Below are 17,789 nucleotides of genomic sequence, written 5' to 3' on the forward strand. Positions count from 1 at the left end.
AAAAACAAAACAAATTGACAATAAAGTCCGGACGGAATGGTGTAATGTGCCCGGATGGTGTGACGGCAACTGTATTGTCTTCAGTCCCGGTTGATTTGAACGCCAGTCTTGGTGTGTGAACTGCGGAGAACACCGCGGGAACACTTTCTCTGATTTCAAACAGAAAATCCCTTCAATATTTTGGAAGTTAAGTCAAAACAGAAGGTAAGGTTCATATCCTCGCTTTGATAATGGTGGGATCGATTGGTTTCAACAGGTTTTTAATGCTGTATGAGAGTTGTGCGCTCGGCGGGAAAGAACTGCGGAGTTAGAAATGTCAGTCGCAAGTCAGATCACGTTAGTCCACGGATCGTGTACATTACTGTACTTCATGTAAAGCAGTCATCTCTATAATCATCTGTCGTCCCAACATACTAACGGCCCTATATGATGATGATGATGGTCTCGATTCGGAGCAGGGTCATGTACGGCTGATATCTTCTTTATGCCATTACTTGTGTTCTGTCCTGCAATGAAGTACGGTATTGAAGGTTTGTCTTGTTAGACAGGTTCATATTCACCTCAACCACTTGCAATAAATCAATGAACTGTGAAAATGAGAAGCCACTGAGGCTGTCAATGATAACGACCTTTGCTTGTGCTACATACATTCGAGGGTAGCTCCTATTAAAGTCAAAGCAGTGACACTCTCCATTCAAGTGGAGTGTGGTACATAGGTAGGACCTGTGTATATGTATGACTGGATGGAGTTGTGACCTCCAAACCCTGTGTGTGTCATATCATACAATGTAAAATGCTTCTGAGACACTCACTCTAAAAGCAATGTCCTTTTTTCATCTGCAGGGTCTTCCCGTGACTCACCCCGGCATCCTCCCATCGATGTTTTCAAGACGCCTGTCCTTCTCCTACCCACTTGACAAGACCATCATGATGGTGACTGAAAATAAACCTGGACCAATAAAGACTGGTGAAAAAGCACGATGAACAGGTGTAACAGATATAAATGTCCTCAGAAGAGAGTGTTCCAGGGATGAATGATTGCTTTAAAGCGTTTTTAATCTCTGATTTATCAAATGCCACAGGTCTCAGAAGAACAATACCATCTTCGCTACACTGAATGAGGATACTTTTTCAGGGAAGCATTTCTATGTGCCACAATGGGATACGAAACCATTATTATGACAATAACCTTGCGAAAGACGACTTACCGCATCACTGAGTAATTTATCATTGCGCAAAAGTAATTCATATCAATACGCACAATAAGATTCGATCAAATGTCGGTTATTCAAAGGCTGTGACCAGAAAATATATTTTAAGTGTAAAAAAATAAATTGATTTTATCTACTTTGATATTTTTGTTGGCTGTTTATATCAATATTTCAGATAACTGTGGATCTACATTTTTGAAGGACAAAATTCGGGACAACAAAACATTGAAACCAGATTTGCATCGACGCCATTTTATGGTTTTCTCCACGTTCGAAAGAATTTTACACTGAACGAAATTTATATATTTGCAATGCTGACGACCTTCGCAGACATTCTAACTTTCTGATTAAATAACCAGGTAATGTATAGACTACATTGGATGCACACTCTTTGTTCGAACGAATGTAAGTTTGCAGAAATCTTGTTTTGAATATGGGCAATCTGGAAACATGAGCTCGGTTTCCCGATTTCTGCTAACGTCGACAAAACTTGGGCGAAAAAATGTCTCGGATCTCTGCCGTGATGGAGTATTTCATCGTCTGAACACTGTGCACCACACTTGTATTACATATAGTTATTGTTCATAATATTTGTGGCGGATTTGGCAAATTGTTAGGTGGTGATTTCGTGTTGTTTCTGACTGCCAGAGGCAAGGGGAGGCCGCAGACTTGCGCCAGACAATGTCGGTCACGTGACTTTTAGAATGGTTTCTGATTGGTCGTCATTACATGTACTACCGGGGTATACTAAAGAGACAGCTAGTCAGCCACACCCTTTGGCGGTGCCTGTATCAGTAATTTTCTAAACACCTTCAATTTTAATTATCAATACCATCTCGGCTCATTCATTGCGTTGGCATTGGCCATAACTTTATTGATTCATCTCAGCCAGGGTGCAAAAGTATGTTACAAGTCATTGCGGCGTGACGACGCTGACTGAAGAATTCACTGCCACCTTTTTGCCGCTCCATTTTACACTTCTGGGCCTGTCATGGCTCTACACTACAGTTTATAAAATGTAAAGCTCAGAGTCCAGTGCTTGGTGTTACCACAAGGCCAGCCACACTGATACCCAATGTGCAAATCCTCTTTAACACACGACAGCCACTCGCAAGCATCAGGACCATTTCACTGGCCTGTAAAAGGACATGACTTGACTTGTGAACAGCGCTTACTTTTGAGGTGATTTGTGTGAATGTGGCTCAGTCTTATCTGTGATACTCTGTGACACTGATACTCGCATAGAAAAGTTGGTCAGTTCTTGATAATGTGGCTGATGTAGCTGTGCATTTCCTCGGATATAGATTTCAATATTGCCGTAATTTGTTGTCAGTTATTCATAACACTACAGACCCTTTTTGTCCGTGCCATAGCATTTACTGTCTCGGGTGTTTTGTTTGAACTAAACCAGTGAATCCATTTTTTGAGAAGACCGTGAGTGATGGTCTTTGACATCAACATCTAACAACGAGTAACGGACTGAGACTGTTAAATCGTAATTCTTTTCATTTCAATTACCTGACAGTTTTGGTAAATTGTTTATGCTGCAAAGAAGAACTTTTATTGACTTGTGTTGTATTAATGCAAGCTACAATGTAGCTTGCATTAATACAAATGTTTTACATGTAGTCTACATGTAAAGCAGTTTGACTGTGAGTGTGATCTTGACAACTTGAACAACGAAATACGACTTACTGACTGTTGAAGTATGAACATTGATGACGAAGAGAGTAGTTACCTTACTCGACAAGACTCCCAAGTACAGCAATGTACAGCACTCGTTTTCTTTCGACTAAAGAACAGAAAGAAGTTAAAGGAATGCTACTGGACAAGGGCGACATCATTGATCCAGAAAACCTGCTCGCATAACATGTTATTGTAGAATAGCTGATTCAGATATCAATAAGCTCAAAAGAAACCTTTTCGATAGTGCAGTTTAATCCGTTAGCTTTGGGGTCTAGCTGTTTTAGTGTTCTACATGTATCTTCCGAATGTCAACAAGCTTTAAAAACCGTTTTTGCTAGTTCGGTTGTTCAGTTCGTGTAATTTGGGGTCTAGTGGGCACTCTTCCTCTGCTTCTGAATCAAGGGGAAAGTACAGATTCAGTTTGGTTTTAACCGAGTGAAAACATGACAATTAAAGACATGAATCATTTTCGTCCCTCAAAGTTCTTGGGAAAATTTCTAATACCTGCAGGTCTGCACCAACTTTAGACAATAAAGTAAAAAATATCGAAGAAGATTGTATACTTTCATAATCATGACTCGAGTGATCTATCGTTGGAGACAAAACCAAAGTTACAAAGTTACATGTTAAATCAAAAAGAGGAACAACAAAGGCTGTTGATGTGATGTATTGTAAATGTTTGGCATGAAACGAGATAGCATTTTGCACTGTACATGTCATTGAATTGATGGTTTCTTGAGGAAAACTTGACATTCAAAGTCATTGATTCACCTTTTCATCAAACCTACCTAAGAACATAAACCTGTCAATAAAAGTTAAAGCCTCTTACTTTAACCTATAGTAATACAAATGCAATGGTTTCTAAATGATCAAGTAAAAGTGTTTTCAAAGAAGTGCAGCATGCGCATTGCAGTGTGAAGAAGATGGACCGTTCTGAGATGTTTTGAGAAGATCAGCAAACTTTGGCCCTTGGCCTTGAGGATCAATCAAGCTACACCTACTGGGTATTTTCATGTCTTGTGGATTTAACGTGGACTAAGAAGGAGTTAGCTCTGGTGTTGAAGTGTGTCAGTATACCCTGGCACTTGCTGAATGCAGCAGGTCTCGTGACTGTCGTGTAGAGAACATTTCACTTCATGTACTCCACCAAGTTCAATGGTCTTCCAAGATGGTGTGCTTTAATATTCGAGATTACAACAATGCAGACTCAGAACCAGCACCGAGCAGCACTTCTCGCGGATGGGCATGTTTTTAGGCAGCAGCGAAAAGAACAAGTTGAAGAATGACTTGACTAAAGCAGCAGTCTTGCAGAGGAAGGAACCGTGAGTCGCTAACTTGTCACCAATTCACAGGTCTGTTGCATTGGCTTTTGTTGCATCATGTTCCAAAATGCACTTGGATGGCTTCGTCCCCCACCTCCTATGGGGATGGTTGTCATCTTGGGCAGCAGTGGCATTCAAAATCTGAGGAATTGTTTCAGGAGCTATCCATAAATCATTTACAACAGCTTTGTTCCCCAAGCGCATCACCTTCATCTTCATAATCTGAACAAAGAGGCCGCAAATGTAATGGATGGCTCCAGTACCCTGTTATTGAAGAGTTGTCTGGCAAATTTTCGACTCTTAAACATGATTTTCGTTTCAAGGATTTGGAAGTGAAAATCTTGGTCATGTTTGTGCGCATGGCTTAAACATTAAACCAACAAAAATCTCTTTAGTTTTAAAACTTTCTTGGTTGACAACTGAAGGACAAGAGCAACACTTTTCCTCAGAATAAATTGGCCAAAGTCAAGTTAATTTAATCAACCTTTATTTCTTTGCTTCAGGTGGGTCAGCTATTTTGTTGGCGTTATTCATTGTATTGTATTGTATTGTATGCAATGCACTATATTTGTTCATTCCTGTGTTTTAAAAAGCAATGATAGCCCAACTTATGAATATTTAAAACTTAAATGGGGATGTTGTTCTTTTTCGGGTAAATTTGTTAAAGTCTTCTTTAGGGATATTTCTTGTGTCTATTCTTCCTGAGGAAATCGGGGGTTAACACTAAACGGGGCCGAAGAAGCGAACATTACCCCCTGATTTCCTCTGGATGGTTATTGTATAGGTGTAGCCTTCAGGCTTCAAATTGACCAGATGCCAAAGTCGTACATTAGTTGACGAAAATGGTAGTTGGATCATCCCACTGACGATGCTTTGACGGAAAAAAGAAAAACCCGTAAACATTTTGTGTGATAGGAAGAACATGCAGCCGAAGCACAGGTCCACCCACTGACATTAATCAGGACTCTTCCGAAATGCCTTTTTGGTTTAGCTTGGTCTTTGGGTAGTTAGGAAAACATGGATATGGTATTGTCATGTGGGTGACTTTCAGTGAGGTAACTGTGAACACCCCAAAGAAAGAATTGTTGTGATGAGAAACGTATGTAGAGGGGTGTTCAAAGTTACCCTATTGTTGAAAGCCCCAATGTGACGTTAGTGCTCCCAAAAATTGTCCGAAAAATAACATTTCAGGATTAGTACATGTAATATGATGTATGAACAAGTGTTGTTGGTCGATGAAAGAGCATCTAATAACAGTTGCAAGGCCTTGTGAATTTCATGGCCAACTTTTTGGGGTTGCAAGGTACAACACTGCCCCTACCGGTTGCGCCACCATCCTTCCTAAGTTCATTGAAATTGGCCATGAATTCGTAAAATTTACGTAGAAATTCTACATCTCCGACACCGTATCCGTCCTTGAGGATGACCTTGAAACGAATAACTAGTGTCTTGTAACTCATTGGGGGAGCCATGAGTTATCAAAGCATCAGTTTTAGGACACGCGAATGTTGCTGAATGGGAGAGAACAAGTCGTTTAACTCGACCACATACCGTCTTGACCCATCAACTTCAAGTGTTTGACATCGCAAGAATTCTCCTATGATACAATCAACAGGCACAAGGGGGCCTGGAAGGGGCCACATTACATACAAGCATCACCACACTTAGGCCACGTGTCAAGTTCGACGTGGCGGGCAGTTGTTTTGGGGGGTATCAAAAATGATTTTCTCCACTTGTAAAGTTCTGCATTGCATTACCTAGGAGATCATGGGATCATGGGGCCGGACCGTTCCGAAAGTAGTTGTCGGAACGTTGAAGGTAGAGTAACTAACACACCCCCGACCCTTCAAGAAGAGTGTAAAAGGGGAAAAGTGGTAACTTTGACCCTCTCCCATGAGCTTCATAGCCACCACAGGTTGATAGAAATCGTTTCACGTGCCGTGGCACCCAGAGGCTCGTAGGAGTGCGACAGAGCTGCAACCTTTCCCTTTTCGATCCTCCCTGGGGGGTCCTGGGACCTTGACCTCTCGCAGACCTTCATTATGATACCCTTATATTAACTTTGAATCCCTTCACTGAGGTGGCCTTCTCTGTACTAGTCATGTTGCGCAATGGTAGCTCTTCAAACTTTCGCAGTCTTCAACTCGACCCCTTAATACTCGCGTCGCTGTAGAAGCTGGTACTCGTATTCGTGACATCCACTCCCAGCTAGGGAACTTTTTGGCCACCCACCATACATCATTCAGGGACGTGGATTATTCGCTTTGACCCTGATGCCACTTAACTTGGTATTGGCCCACGGGTACTACATTTACATACTTCATTTATTTCTCGAGTTGACACAATATTGGAAAACTGTGTTCCGTGATTATCGCCAATGGTGTCCGCGCATGCTTATGGGACACTGTCTTCATTGAAGGAGTCATGGCAATAAATGTAAACAACCATAGACCTTTCAAGCTTGTAGTTCATGTAAGAATGATCATCATTCACGTACGACCATTTCTTCCAAGTAAGAACCTTTCTGGGACGCGTTGATGACCTTGATTGCACGCACATGGATTACATTTCGCCCTGACGACATCGGGCACAGACCTGTCCGCGCTGCTGATGTGTTTGGGACTATGGATAGGAGTTTGGGTCAAATTAAGTCATTATGTGATTCATATGTACAGTTAAGGGTTTGTGTTTGATTCGGTAATGCTGTAATTCTCGTACATCAAACATTTCGACATACATCTTCGTGTAACTTAATAATCTGTGCTACCCAGCTCTTACCTGTCTCCCTTTAAAAGGGGGAGCCGTTTTATATCTTGATTTAAATTTACTACTCTCTTACTTAGCCTGAGCTGAGACTGCTTTGGAACTGATTGGTTCATGCTGACTGCTGACTGACGCAAAACGCGTTGCTCCTTCACGCCCTTGCATAGTGGACCGCAGCAGCCGTCCACGCAGCTGAAGTTAGTGAAATAAAACTTGGGCCTCTATTGGAAAGCAGCTTTCAATTAAACACAATATCTTTACAGAATATAAATATGCCGTTTGTGAGGTGTCTTGTCAGTTCGCCAAGAAAGTATTTCGGCTCATTCAGCGTTCTTAAACTTACCAACGGAGAAACCACGCTCTCGGCTGCCCAGTCAATTTCCACTCTTCTGCAGTAGTACCTGTCATCAAATTGCACACGCTCATAAAATGGAGAGAGAGAATTCAAATCTAACACATTCTCGCTTTTAGTCACAATTAAGCCCTCCGTGCAGCGATCATGTGCTCTGTGCAGAACGATGTATTGACAACGCGCTGCCCGGAGCTGAGGACCGAAATAAAAACCACAAGACCACGACGACACTTACCAAGACGGCAGTGTACACTGCTGACCAAAACAATTGTATTTTGAACATGCCATTGTGTTAGCATATCCACATAAGCGTTTAACGCAGCGTATATAGCTGTGACAATTGCATGGCCTTTTCTTCTCTGCATTCGATATTTTACGAAGGTCTTTGTTCATTCATTGAAAAATTGGTGTGAAATAACGAAGATCACTGACGATAATGGGGAGTTTTCGCAAATCCCTGAAACGTCAGTGTGAACGCCTATCCCGGAGACGCATTACTCCGAACGCAATACTCCGAACACTAAGAACGCTTGGGTTGGGTGATAATCTAAAACTCCGTTAACTTTCAAATCATGATGTTCATCAGTAGGCCTATAGTATACTGTTGGTGAATGTACTTGTCAAGGCTAGATACTGGTTCGTGTATATTTTCATCGATTCCGAACAAAGCCATTGTTATGAATATGGTGGCATGTTTAATATCCCCAGGGTATATAGACTCGCACCGTAATGCAAAATCGATCAAATTGCTTCGTTCGTTCTAAGGTTGTTACGCATGTTAATCTTCCCGAATACAAAGTACACCATGTATATTACTATCACTTCAAGCCTGGACCACATGCAGCAACTTTCATATTGTTTTTCTGAACCGTTCCTGAAGCTGTGACTTCCGTCAAACGAGATCACTGTCTGTAGTGAAGCTCACTCCTTGTGTGCAACCGTCTTGACACATGGGTTCCGGGGTCGGGAAGAGTTCTTAAAGAGGGAGGGCCGTTGCTTGTTTAAAAGTTGGGTATTGGACTGGAGTTACTGGGATAAGGGGGTGCGCAACATCAGCGGCCCGCCTAGCGCAACAGGGTATTTCTCATCCACATGCTCCCCAACACCGTGTCCCCAACGTGTATTGAAACTAAAGGTTATTACTTATTGTCCCCGAGTGAACAGAATAGGTCTGCGCATTACAGTTCGGCATTTCTCATATCATCATATCATCAGATCCTCGAATATACCTTTAGGCACGTTTCATTGTTTTGAAAACATCACCATGGTGATCACCGCTTATTAATGGTTTCATTGTGATTCGCAATATGTATAGTACATGTGTCGGCTGACGTATCTCACTGTGAATATAAGTTGATCAAGTACGCTGATCCAGAACCGATGTCGTTTTTGGTCAACTAACAAACAGTTATCGCCTGACCAATTGGCCCGATCTACTCTACTTACCAGTTTGGTCAATTGACCAATCGGCTTTGGGGAGGGGGAGGGCTGACCATCCAGGATGGTTACCTGACCACTTGGATTGGTCAACTTTGGTCACAAGACCGATAGGCTTGGAGTCAACTTTGGTCACATGAGCAATGGGCTTGGAGACACTCCTGCGCAGACTGCCAACACATGTCGCCATTTTGGAGGCGTACGGTAGATCACAGAGAATCAAAGCGATCAATTAGCCACGAAAGGACCTGACAAATACACATAATCGCTCATACATTATATCACTCTTTTATGTAGATGTTTAAATGTGTTCCCTCTGTGGGGACCGCATGATCGATCGATGGATAGTTGATCTGTTGATTCGAAATCCACGGTGCAATGGAAGTCGGTACTGGCAGATAGAATTTCGTTCAATATCTTGTCTTATCTGCTTATGAGAATACGAATGTTTGTGAAGTGACATCCTCGGATACCAGGGTTGGTTGGCCCTGAGCTCAGGATGAACATCGAGACATCTGAAGACGTTTCCACACCCCGGAGAATCAAAATCCTGAACTCCGGGCATTTAGTGCCAAATCCATGTTCCGAGTCGTCTGGTATTCCTGAATTCCGTGTCCCTCGATTGAGCGTTTAGGAAAATGGCACTCCCTTCCTTCAAAGACGCGATAAAGTTCTATATTTAGGTATGCTATGAGATTGAAGGACTCTGAATTCAGGAATACAGACGACTCTGAACCTTGGCCCGGAGTTCAGGATTTTGATTCTCCGGTAGACGGCAATGCGACGTATGAGACCGACTGATTCTGTGCGATGTACAGAAGGCTCCAGGGTTTACCATGTCCATATCTTGACATTATGATTATACACTGTATCGCTAACGAAAACGCGCCGCATAGTTCACTTCCGGATGGGGGGGGGGGGGATACTGTTCTCCGGCATGTCCGGACGCATTCGCACTTGAGTCCACAATGGTCGATCTTTTCTCGTAGTCCACGACAGTTGGCATAACACCCGAGAGGAAGCTGAGGTTTTTTGCATTACAATTCAAGACGGGCGACCTTTAGGAGTGTATCGAGATAAGATAGTGCACAACAGGTGCAGTACTGGTATTGCTAATAACAGCGTTCTATTGCAGAGGGTGCTACACATGTTGACAATTAGTGCCCACTCTACCGGAACAAGCACATCATAGCCTCGGATCATTGTATATGCAGAATAGTGTCCCGGTGACATAAGACATTATTATACGCTTGTAATTTATGGCCAGCGTAGTATACCGGTACAAAACATAAATATGTCACGGCACTATAGGGAAGGATACTTGTTCAAGTGGATATTTAAGACTGATAAACTGGCTTTATTCGCTACGCCAAAGAATGGCATAATTACGATAGAGTCGTCTTAAAATAGAAAGAAGTCGGGTGAGGGATACCCAGTATCAATTTCAATCCCGAATGAAACATGCACACGGTGAAGCGATCGTCTAGTTAAGAGCGATATAAAGTACTTCACGGACCATGACATTCTCGAGTACTCCGATACTACGATGTTGATTACTGCCAATGACTTGGAATTTTTTTGATTACATGTATCTAGTTGACGTATGTACCGATATATAAAAGACAGTTTTTAAGTTTCGGCTAAAATCATGGTAAAAACACACTTTGGTTAAGTTGTGGGGAGGTGACATTTGCCTCCCCCCCCCCCCCCCCCCCCCCCCAGCTACGCACCAGTGGACAAGGTCGCTGGAAAAGTAACAGTTCAGAACAAATAGAATCAAGCCAGACCCAGAGAAACATGGTTGATCTTTCATCATGGAGAACCAATTTCCCAGATTTCCGAGAATAGGACAGGCCTTGCAACTTGCCGAGTTAGCCTGTCTTGGGGAAAGGAGAAATTTTTCAATGGTGTTGGAAAATTGTGTTGTTTGAGACTTCCAAAATACTGTTGTGTTCATCTAAGGTCCTTCAAGAATGAATGCATCACAAAGAGAGAAGAATGCATAAACTGATTTATACGTGTATGCAAAGGAACTGGGTGGTTTATTTACCTCAAAATTTAATGTCCAAGTGTCCTAGTTACCAGATGGACGCATATTATTTTGGTAAACTTACCACTAAGCACACCAGGCAACACTGCTCGGTAAAGCCGGAGTGCCCGCTTTGAATACATAACATTTAGATAATTGATTCTCGGCAAGCTGGGGAATTGATTCTCGGCAAGCTGGAGAATTGATTCTCGGTAAGCTGGGGAATTGATTCTCGGCAAGCTGGGGAATTGATTCTCGGCAAGCTGGGGAATTGATTCTCGGCAAGCTGGGGAATTGATTCTCCAGGGTGTCTTTTGGCTGTGTGAGGAATGGTTGTCTAAGTACAGGTCGCCAAATGTCATGGTTTCAGAACAAATAATAATGAAACAAGCCAAATCCGGATAAGTATTATAATTCTTCCTCTCTCAGCGTGTTTCCTTGAGCCATTTAGAAGATTGTCCTACTTGAAGATAAGGATGTGTGATGGACGACATCGACTGGATCGAGAGGGCGAGAGGGACCAAGCGACATTGTACAGCAGTACTAGTAACTCCAGTAAAGACCGAACTTTTTCTATTTCAGCCCAAGTTTTCCAGGGAAAATGGTCTGATATATTCCCCGCCAAAATCTTTACGTTCCGATGCTCTTTATATCTTTCAGATTGCTGAAAAAAGATGTCGGTGATAATTCGTCTGCAAAACCTGCCCTGGTCCGCCAACGCTGCTGATATCCGTCGTTTCTTCAAGGGTCTGACAATCCCTGACGGAGGGGTCCACATCGTCGGGGGAGAAGATGGTGATGCCTTCATCGCATTTGCTACGGACGAGGATGCTCGACAAGCCATGCTGATGCCCACAGGGGACCAGATCAACGGGGTTGGCGTGAAACTTTTCCTCAGCAGTCGTACGCAGATGCAGAATGTTATCGCAGTTGCTAGGGGCCAGACACCATCCGAACCAGCCACCCCGACAACACCTGCTGCTGTGAGCACTGCACCTTTGACAGCACAAACAGCAACTCAACAGTCCTACCAGACGCAGCAACTGTATCCCGAAGCCTCGACGGGATCGCATTGGGATACCCCGTCTTACAGTGATTCCTTGGCTTACTCTGCAGCCCCAGCAACTTTGGCAACGTCTGAGCCAGTTTATACGGATCCTAAATCTGCATACCAAGAACCTAAACCTGCTTATCAGGAGCCGAAACCTGCATTCCCTGCCATGGAGCCAAAATCAAATCTGTATCCCCAGGACTCGAAAGCGGCCTTCACTGCCCAAGAAACGTCAAACCGCTTTATCACTGCTATGGCTGCTCTACCTGCACTTCAGAATCTTGGTAATCTTTCTGGATTGAGCTCGGCTATTGATGCAGTCAAGCAGATCGGCGCTGCTACTGGGAACACTGGAATCTTTAGTACTCAACCGGCAACATCCAAACCTTCTGCCTACAAGGACCCATTTGATGTAAGGGACTATACTTCAACTTCAAATGATCCGTATTCGCAATATCCGCCTGTCAGTACCGCAACACCAACCAGTAAACGAGAATCGGATCCACGTCATGATACAACAGGATATGATTCTAATGCTATGCATGCTCCACCTTCATTCAGAGATGATATGAGGCCACAAACTCAATACCGAGATGACATGAGACCTCAGCCACCAAGAGATGAAATCCGAAATAGGGATCCTCGAATGAGAGATGGGCCAAGTCCTATTCCCAGGGATCCCAGGATGCGAGATGGTCCTGATCCACTTTCTCGTGATCCGAGAATACGTGATGGCCCAGATGCACTTTCTCGAGATCCGAGGATGCGTGATGGCCCAGATCCACTTCCTCGAGTTCCTAGGATGCGAGATGGTCCTGATCCTCTTTCAAGAGACCCCAGGATGCGAGATGGTCTTGATCCGCTTTCAAGAGACCCAAGGATCCGAGATGTTCCTGATACAATATCAAAAGACCCCAGGATGCGAGATGTTCCGGATCCTCTTTCAAGAGACCCAAGGATCCGAGATGTGCCTGATCCAATATCAAGGGATCCTAGAATGCGAGATGGTCCAGTTCCTAGAGATGACATGCGACAAGTACCTCAGTACAGGGATGACATGCGGCCGCTACTACCAAATCCACTAAGAGACGACATACACAGTAACATGACTAAGGACCCTAGAGTGCGAGATGTAGGGCCTGGAACAATCTACAGTAAACGCTGGGGTGAACAAGGTCCTGGACCGAGACAAAATGGAAGGGGTGATGACAGCCTTTCATTTCCTCCCATGGATATTGATGATGGATTTCCTCATCAACAGTCTAACTTCCCTCCCTATGGTAAAGACTCCGATACTCACAAAGAATTCCAGAGACCTTTGCTGGGTGATCGGCCAGGCCCCAGTCCATTTGATCGAGACAACAGGGACCCCGGTGGAGATAGAGACTTTGGAATGGGAAGGCCGCCACAGGACCAAGATAGCAGAGCAACCTTTAGACCACAATTTGGAGGTCAGTATGGACGAGGCAGAGTAGGACCTGGATTTGGAAATGAACGCCCACCATTCAAGCATGATATGGGACCTGGTGACAGACATGGCCCTCTCCCCTTTGGACGCAGTGGTCCACCATTGAACCGAGACCCAAGAGGTCCACCTACTAGAGGTCCACGACCAGAGATGAATAAGCCAGATATACCACCACCATTTGGCATTCCTGGTGGTCCTCCTCGTATGCCAATGCGGGGACCTCCACCACGAGAACAATTAGGAAGAGGAAGAGGAATGGGAAGAGGAGGACCACCTGGACCACCTAATAACGACTGGGCTAATGAACCAAACAAACCTCCAAAAGCCGGTGTATTGGGCATCCCACCTGTTGATGACGAAAGGGGAAGGAAGAGACAAAGACCAGAAGATATGAGTCGTTCAATTTGTGTCACCAACATGCCACAAACCATCAGTTATCGTGATTGCAGAAGATTTTTTGTGGGAATTGAAATTCCTCATGATGGGATCAAACTTATAAATGATGCTTTTGGCAACAGGTCTGGTGTTGGTTATCTTCGATTCGCAAATGAGCGCGATGCTACAGAAGCCTGTAAATTCCACGGACGAAGATGGGGAGACAAATGTGCAGAGATCCGCCGCTGCTTGGACAAGGAGTTTGTAGATGCCACTGATTCGAAGATGCCGCCCCGGGAGGTAATGAAGGATGTTCCTATCCCACGTGCACCATTGTCCGATACCAGTGCACCAAAGTCACCAAAACGTGCACGTTCCAGGTCTCCGTCCTTCACTAGGACAAGGGATAGAGATCGTGAGAGGGACAGGGATAGGGATAGCAGGCGTGAGAGGGAAAGAGACAGAGATCGTGAGAGGGATAGAGATAGGGATCGCGATCGTGATCGTGACCGTGGCTCCAAGGATAAGGATCGCGAACGTCGGAGCTCTCGTGAACGTGATAGAGACAGGGATAGGGATCGTGATCGCCGAGATAGAGACCGTGACCGAGATCGCCGTGATAAGGATAAGGACAAAGATAAGGACACCAAAGATAAGGACACCAAAGACAAGGATAAGGACAAAGACAAAGATAAAGACAAAGACAAGGAAAGGCATACCAGTCGTTCACGCGATAGTGACAAGGAAAGAAGCTCCCGTGACAAGGACCGGTCAAAGAATAAAGACTCTGATAAGAAAGACAAAGAAGAGGTCACTGACCGCTGTGTTCAATTGAAAGGTCTGCCGCCTAAGACCGAAGTTGACGACATTCTGAGCTTTTTCAAAGGACTTGCTCTTATTCCTAACAGCGTGTACATAGAGTACGATTTAGAAGGCAAAGCAATTGGGCCTGCTTACATGGAATTCTCCGTGTTGAAAGACTTTAAAACTGCGCTCACCTACGTGAATCGTCGCATTGAGGGGAAATTGATCGATGTGCAAAGTATGTCGCGTAAACAGATAGAAACCCGGGTCAAGGAGCATAAGAACTTTTTGAATAAAGCCGGTGAAGAGCAAAAGCATAAGGAAGAGAAGCCACCAGTTCAGAATGGTGAAAGAGAATCACGTGATCGTGAGCAACGTGACAGGGATCATCGGCCTTCACCCGCAGATAATGATCGCGATCGAGATCGAGACCAAAATAATGATCGGGGTCGAGACCACAGACCTCCTGGTGATGATCGCAGGAGGGACAGTGATAGAAATGATATGCGCGGTGGTAATGATAATGATAGGGATCCGAGAGGCAGACCACCACCAACTTTTCAACGCACTCAATCTCCGGATGATTACGACCATGGTCCACCTCAACCACCACCTATCAGAGAAACTTTCTGCTGTCATCTAATGGGTTTGCCATATGCAGCTAACGTCGAGGATATCTTGAAATTCTTTGACGGAATCCGCATTGCGCCGAATGGTATCCATATTATTCTGAAAGAGGACGGTATGCCCACGGGTTGCGCATATGTTGAATTCGCTTCTCCTATGGACCAAGAGCTAGGACTCGCTAAAAACAAGGAATACATGGGAAATACTGGTCGTTTTATCCAAATACGCCCTGTAGATCAGCGTGAGGTCATTGATGTGCTTAGAAGCGACCGCGGGCCACCGCCCAAAGATCTGGGACCAGGTCTTGGAATGCATGATGACGGCCCATACGATAGAATAGACCACCGCGGTCCTCACGGTATAGGTGACTCTCTGCTTGGACCAGGCGGACCAATAAGGAAGGCATTCCCACTGCCTAAAGGTTACGTGGGGAGGCCACAGTGTATCGTCGGAATCTCACGGTTGCCTTACACTGTCACACCAGAGGAAATACTAGAGCACCTCAGCGGTTACCGGCCGATTCGTGAATCTGTGCGCATCAGGATGACACCATCAGGGAAACCTACTGGTGATTGTATCATCTCGTTTCATACTCCTATGGATGCTGAGCGGGCGGTTACTGAACTTAACGGTAGAGTCATTGGGAGGAAGCCTATCATGATGTACATCCATACGCCTGGTTTACCTTGAATAAGCTATCATGTCCGGAATTAACACCGAAAAGGTTTGTAAACGGGGCTTGTGTTACGGTTACATACGACCTTAGTGCGATATTTTCGAAGTGATTTCGAATCGAATTTTGCGAGACAATGAAAAGAAATAGTTCTGAGCTTCAATTGAGCATGATGCCAAATTATCTAGGCCTTTGTGGTTTGATTGATTTTCAAAACTGCGTGGTGTCATCACTAACTGTAGTTAATTTTCCCTCAAAATTTGGTCCGACTTCATTGCGAGATCATGAAAAGTAGGTATTCGTTTCGAAAAATGCAGACCGTTTTGATTATTGTCTGGGAACATTCCGACACAGGATTTCAGCAAAGATCTCGTCCGAGAGAGTTTCTACCATCACCTCGCAGAGACTGCAAAGTCAAGACATTTCGCCAGTTGCAAGTAGTACACTGTTTATGTCATTGGGAGGACAATTTGAGCTAGGTATTTTGACTGCCAAAAGATTATCAAGGTGCCCTAGGACGACAGGTGAAGTGAAGGTGCTGAGCCAATGTTTTACTGGTATTTCTTCAGGCTGTTGCGTGAGGCCTTTGTTTTAGCCAACCAGTTTTATTTTACTTATGATCCTGGTCTGGTGATTATTTGATTGTCAATGAAGAGATCTACCGTAATGTATTTTTTATATGTTTTTTTTTTGTTAAGACGTTTGATAGTGAGATTGCAAGAACGTTTGTTTACGGTACATTTAGCTAATTTAAACCGTAATCGTTCAAGGGTTGTATCAAATACTGGAAACCGTTTTTCATTTTCTAATGTTCATGTGTACATTTTATTTTGTATCTGGGGATGTATCCGGTGATGTTGTCTCTGGCACAGTGGTAGTCCAACGCAACTCGCAAGAGACGTTATAAAACAGAGGGGTATTTTTGTTAATTTGTGTCGTTCTCACTGTCTTGCAGGGGGACTTTTAGAAGGGCTTGGGCAACATTGTGACTCGGAAGAAAAATGGTACATGTACATGCATGCCTACGTTTACATTGTTGATTAAAAAAAGTAGAACTATGTTCTCGAAAGTTGCTACAAAGAATGATTGGACTCGATAATACATGTGAGGTCGTTGCTCTCATTATGCACAGTGGTTTGATTTTGTAGGGACTACTTGGTGTCGTAAATATTTTTTTGTGAAGATAATGTCAACCAGTAAGATTCGTTATTGTGCATTTAAAGTTTATGTGTTTGTAAAAGTTTTCTCTACTGGAGGACACCGGAGGACACGTGCGTTTGTTAAATTTTTGGGCTTATTTGGTTGAAAGTCTGCGAGTCTGGCGAACATACGTATTTCAAAGAACAACAACATGTTGATGCGGCACGTTTCAAGTCTATCCTGATTATCCTTTATGGTGTAACCTAACCAGGATTTAATTCGTACCATGCACTGTTGTAGTTCTTTTAAGTCTGCTGGTCGCGCATTTCTGTAAATTGTAAATAACAGCCTCGGTAGCGTATGTTGCGTTTCGTCTACAATCTTCAATGGTATTGTTTGGTGTATTGTCTCTGGAAAACGTGTTGGATAATGTTAGCACCAATATTTCATAATAAACCACAATATCTTTTCCACTAGATTGGTCTTCCTTATCCCTTTAATATTCCACAATGACGAATATGTGACAAGTACTGTAAAGCCTGCCTCTCTGAAGATTAATGTAGGCCTGTGATCCCACAACATTTCTTTGGGCCATATTGGACATGTTTGATGGCATTCTAAAAAATATCCAATCGTACTCGTCTTTCCATCTTCCCTGGCACCCGACTCATCAGCCAACACGCAGAGCCCGTGTGTTTCACATCCTGCATAAATCCTACAAGTGTCGTCTGTCCCCGGCCGAGTTTCGTCCAAGGTGATGCCAACACGGATGACAGTGTGCAAACTTCCGTTTGGTGAGACAGTGATAATACTGGTTGCTTTGACCTCAGGTGGAACCAAGGCGTTTCAGA

General features: G+C 43.9%; 1 protein-coding gene across 1 annotated transcript; it reads left to right on the forward strand.

Annotated features, from left to right (window-relative positions):
• The first annotated feature begins 1,475 nt into the window (after positions 1–1,475).
• On the forward strand, positions 1,476–17,414 carry LOC135495651 (uncharacterized). The gene is made up of 2 exons (XM_064784480.1): positions 1,476–1,570; positions 11,461–17,414. Exon 2 carries the CDS (start codon positions 11,475–11,477, stop codon positions 15,813–15,815), a length of 4,341 nt encoding a protein of 1,446 aa, XP_064640550.1. The 5' UTR covers positions 1,476–1,570; positions 11,461–11,474; the 3' UTR covers positions 15,816–17,414.
• Positions 17,415–17,789: the final 375 nt, after the last annotated feature.

The sequence above is a fragment of the Lineus longissimus genome, chromosome 11, assembly GCF_910592395.1.
Source record: "Lineus longissimus chromosome 11, tnLinLong1.2, whole genome shotgun sequence".
Taxonomy (NCBI): domain Eukaryota; kingdom Metazoa; phylum Nemertea; class Pilidiophora; order Heteronemertea; family Lineidae; genus Lineus; species Lineus longissimus.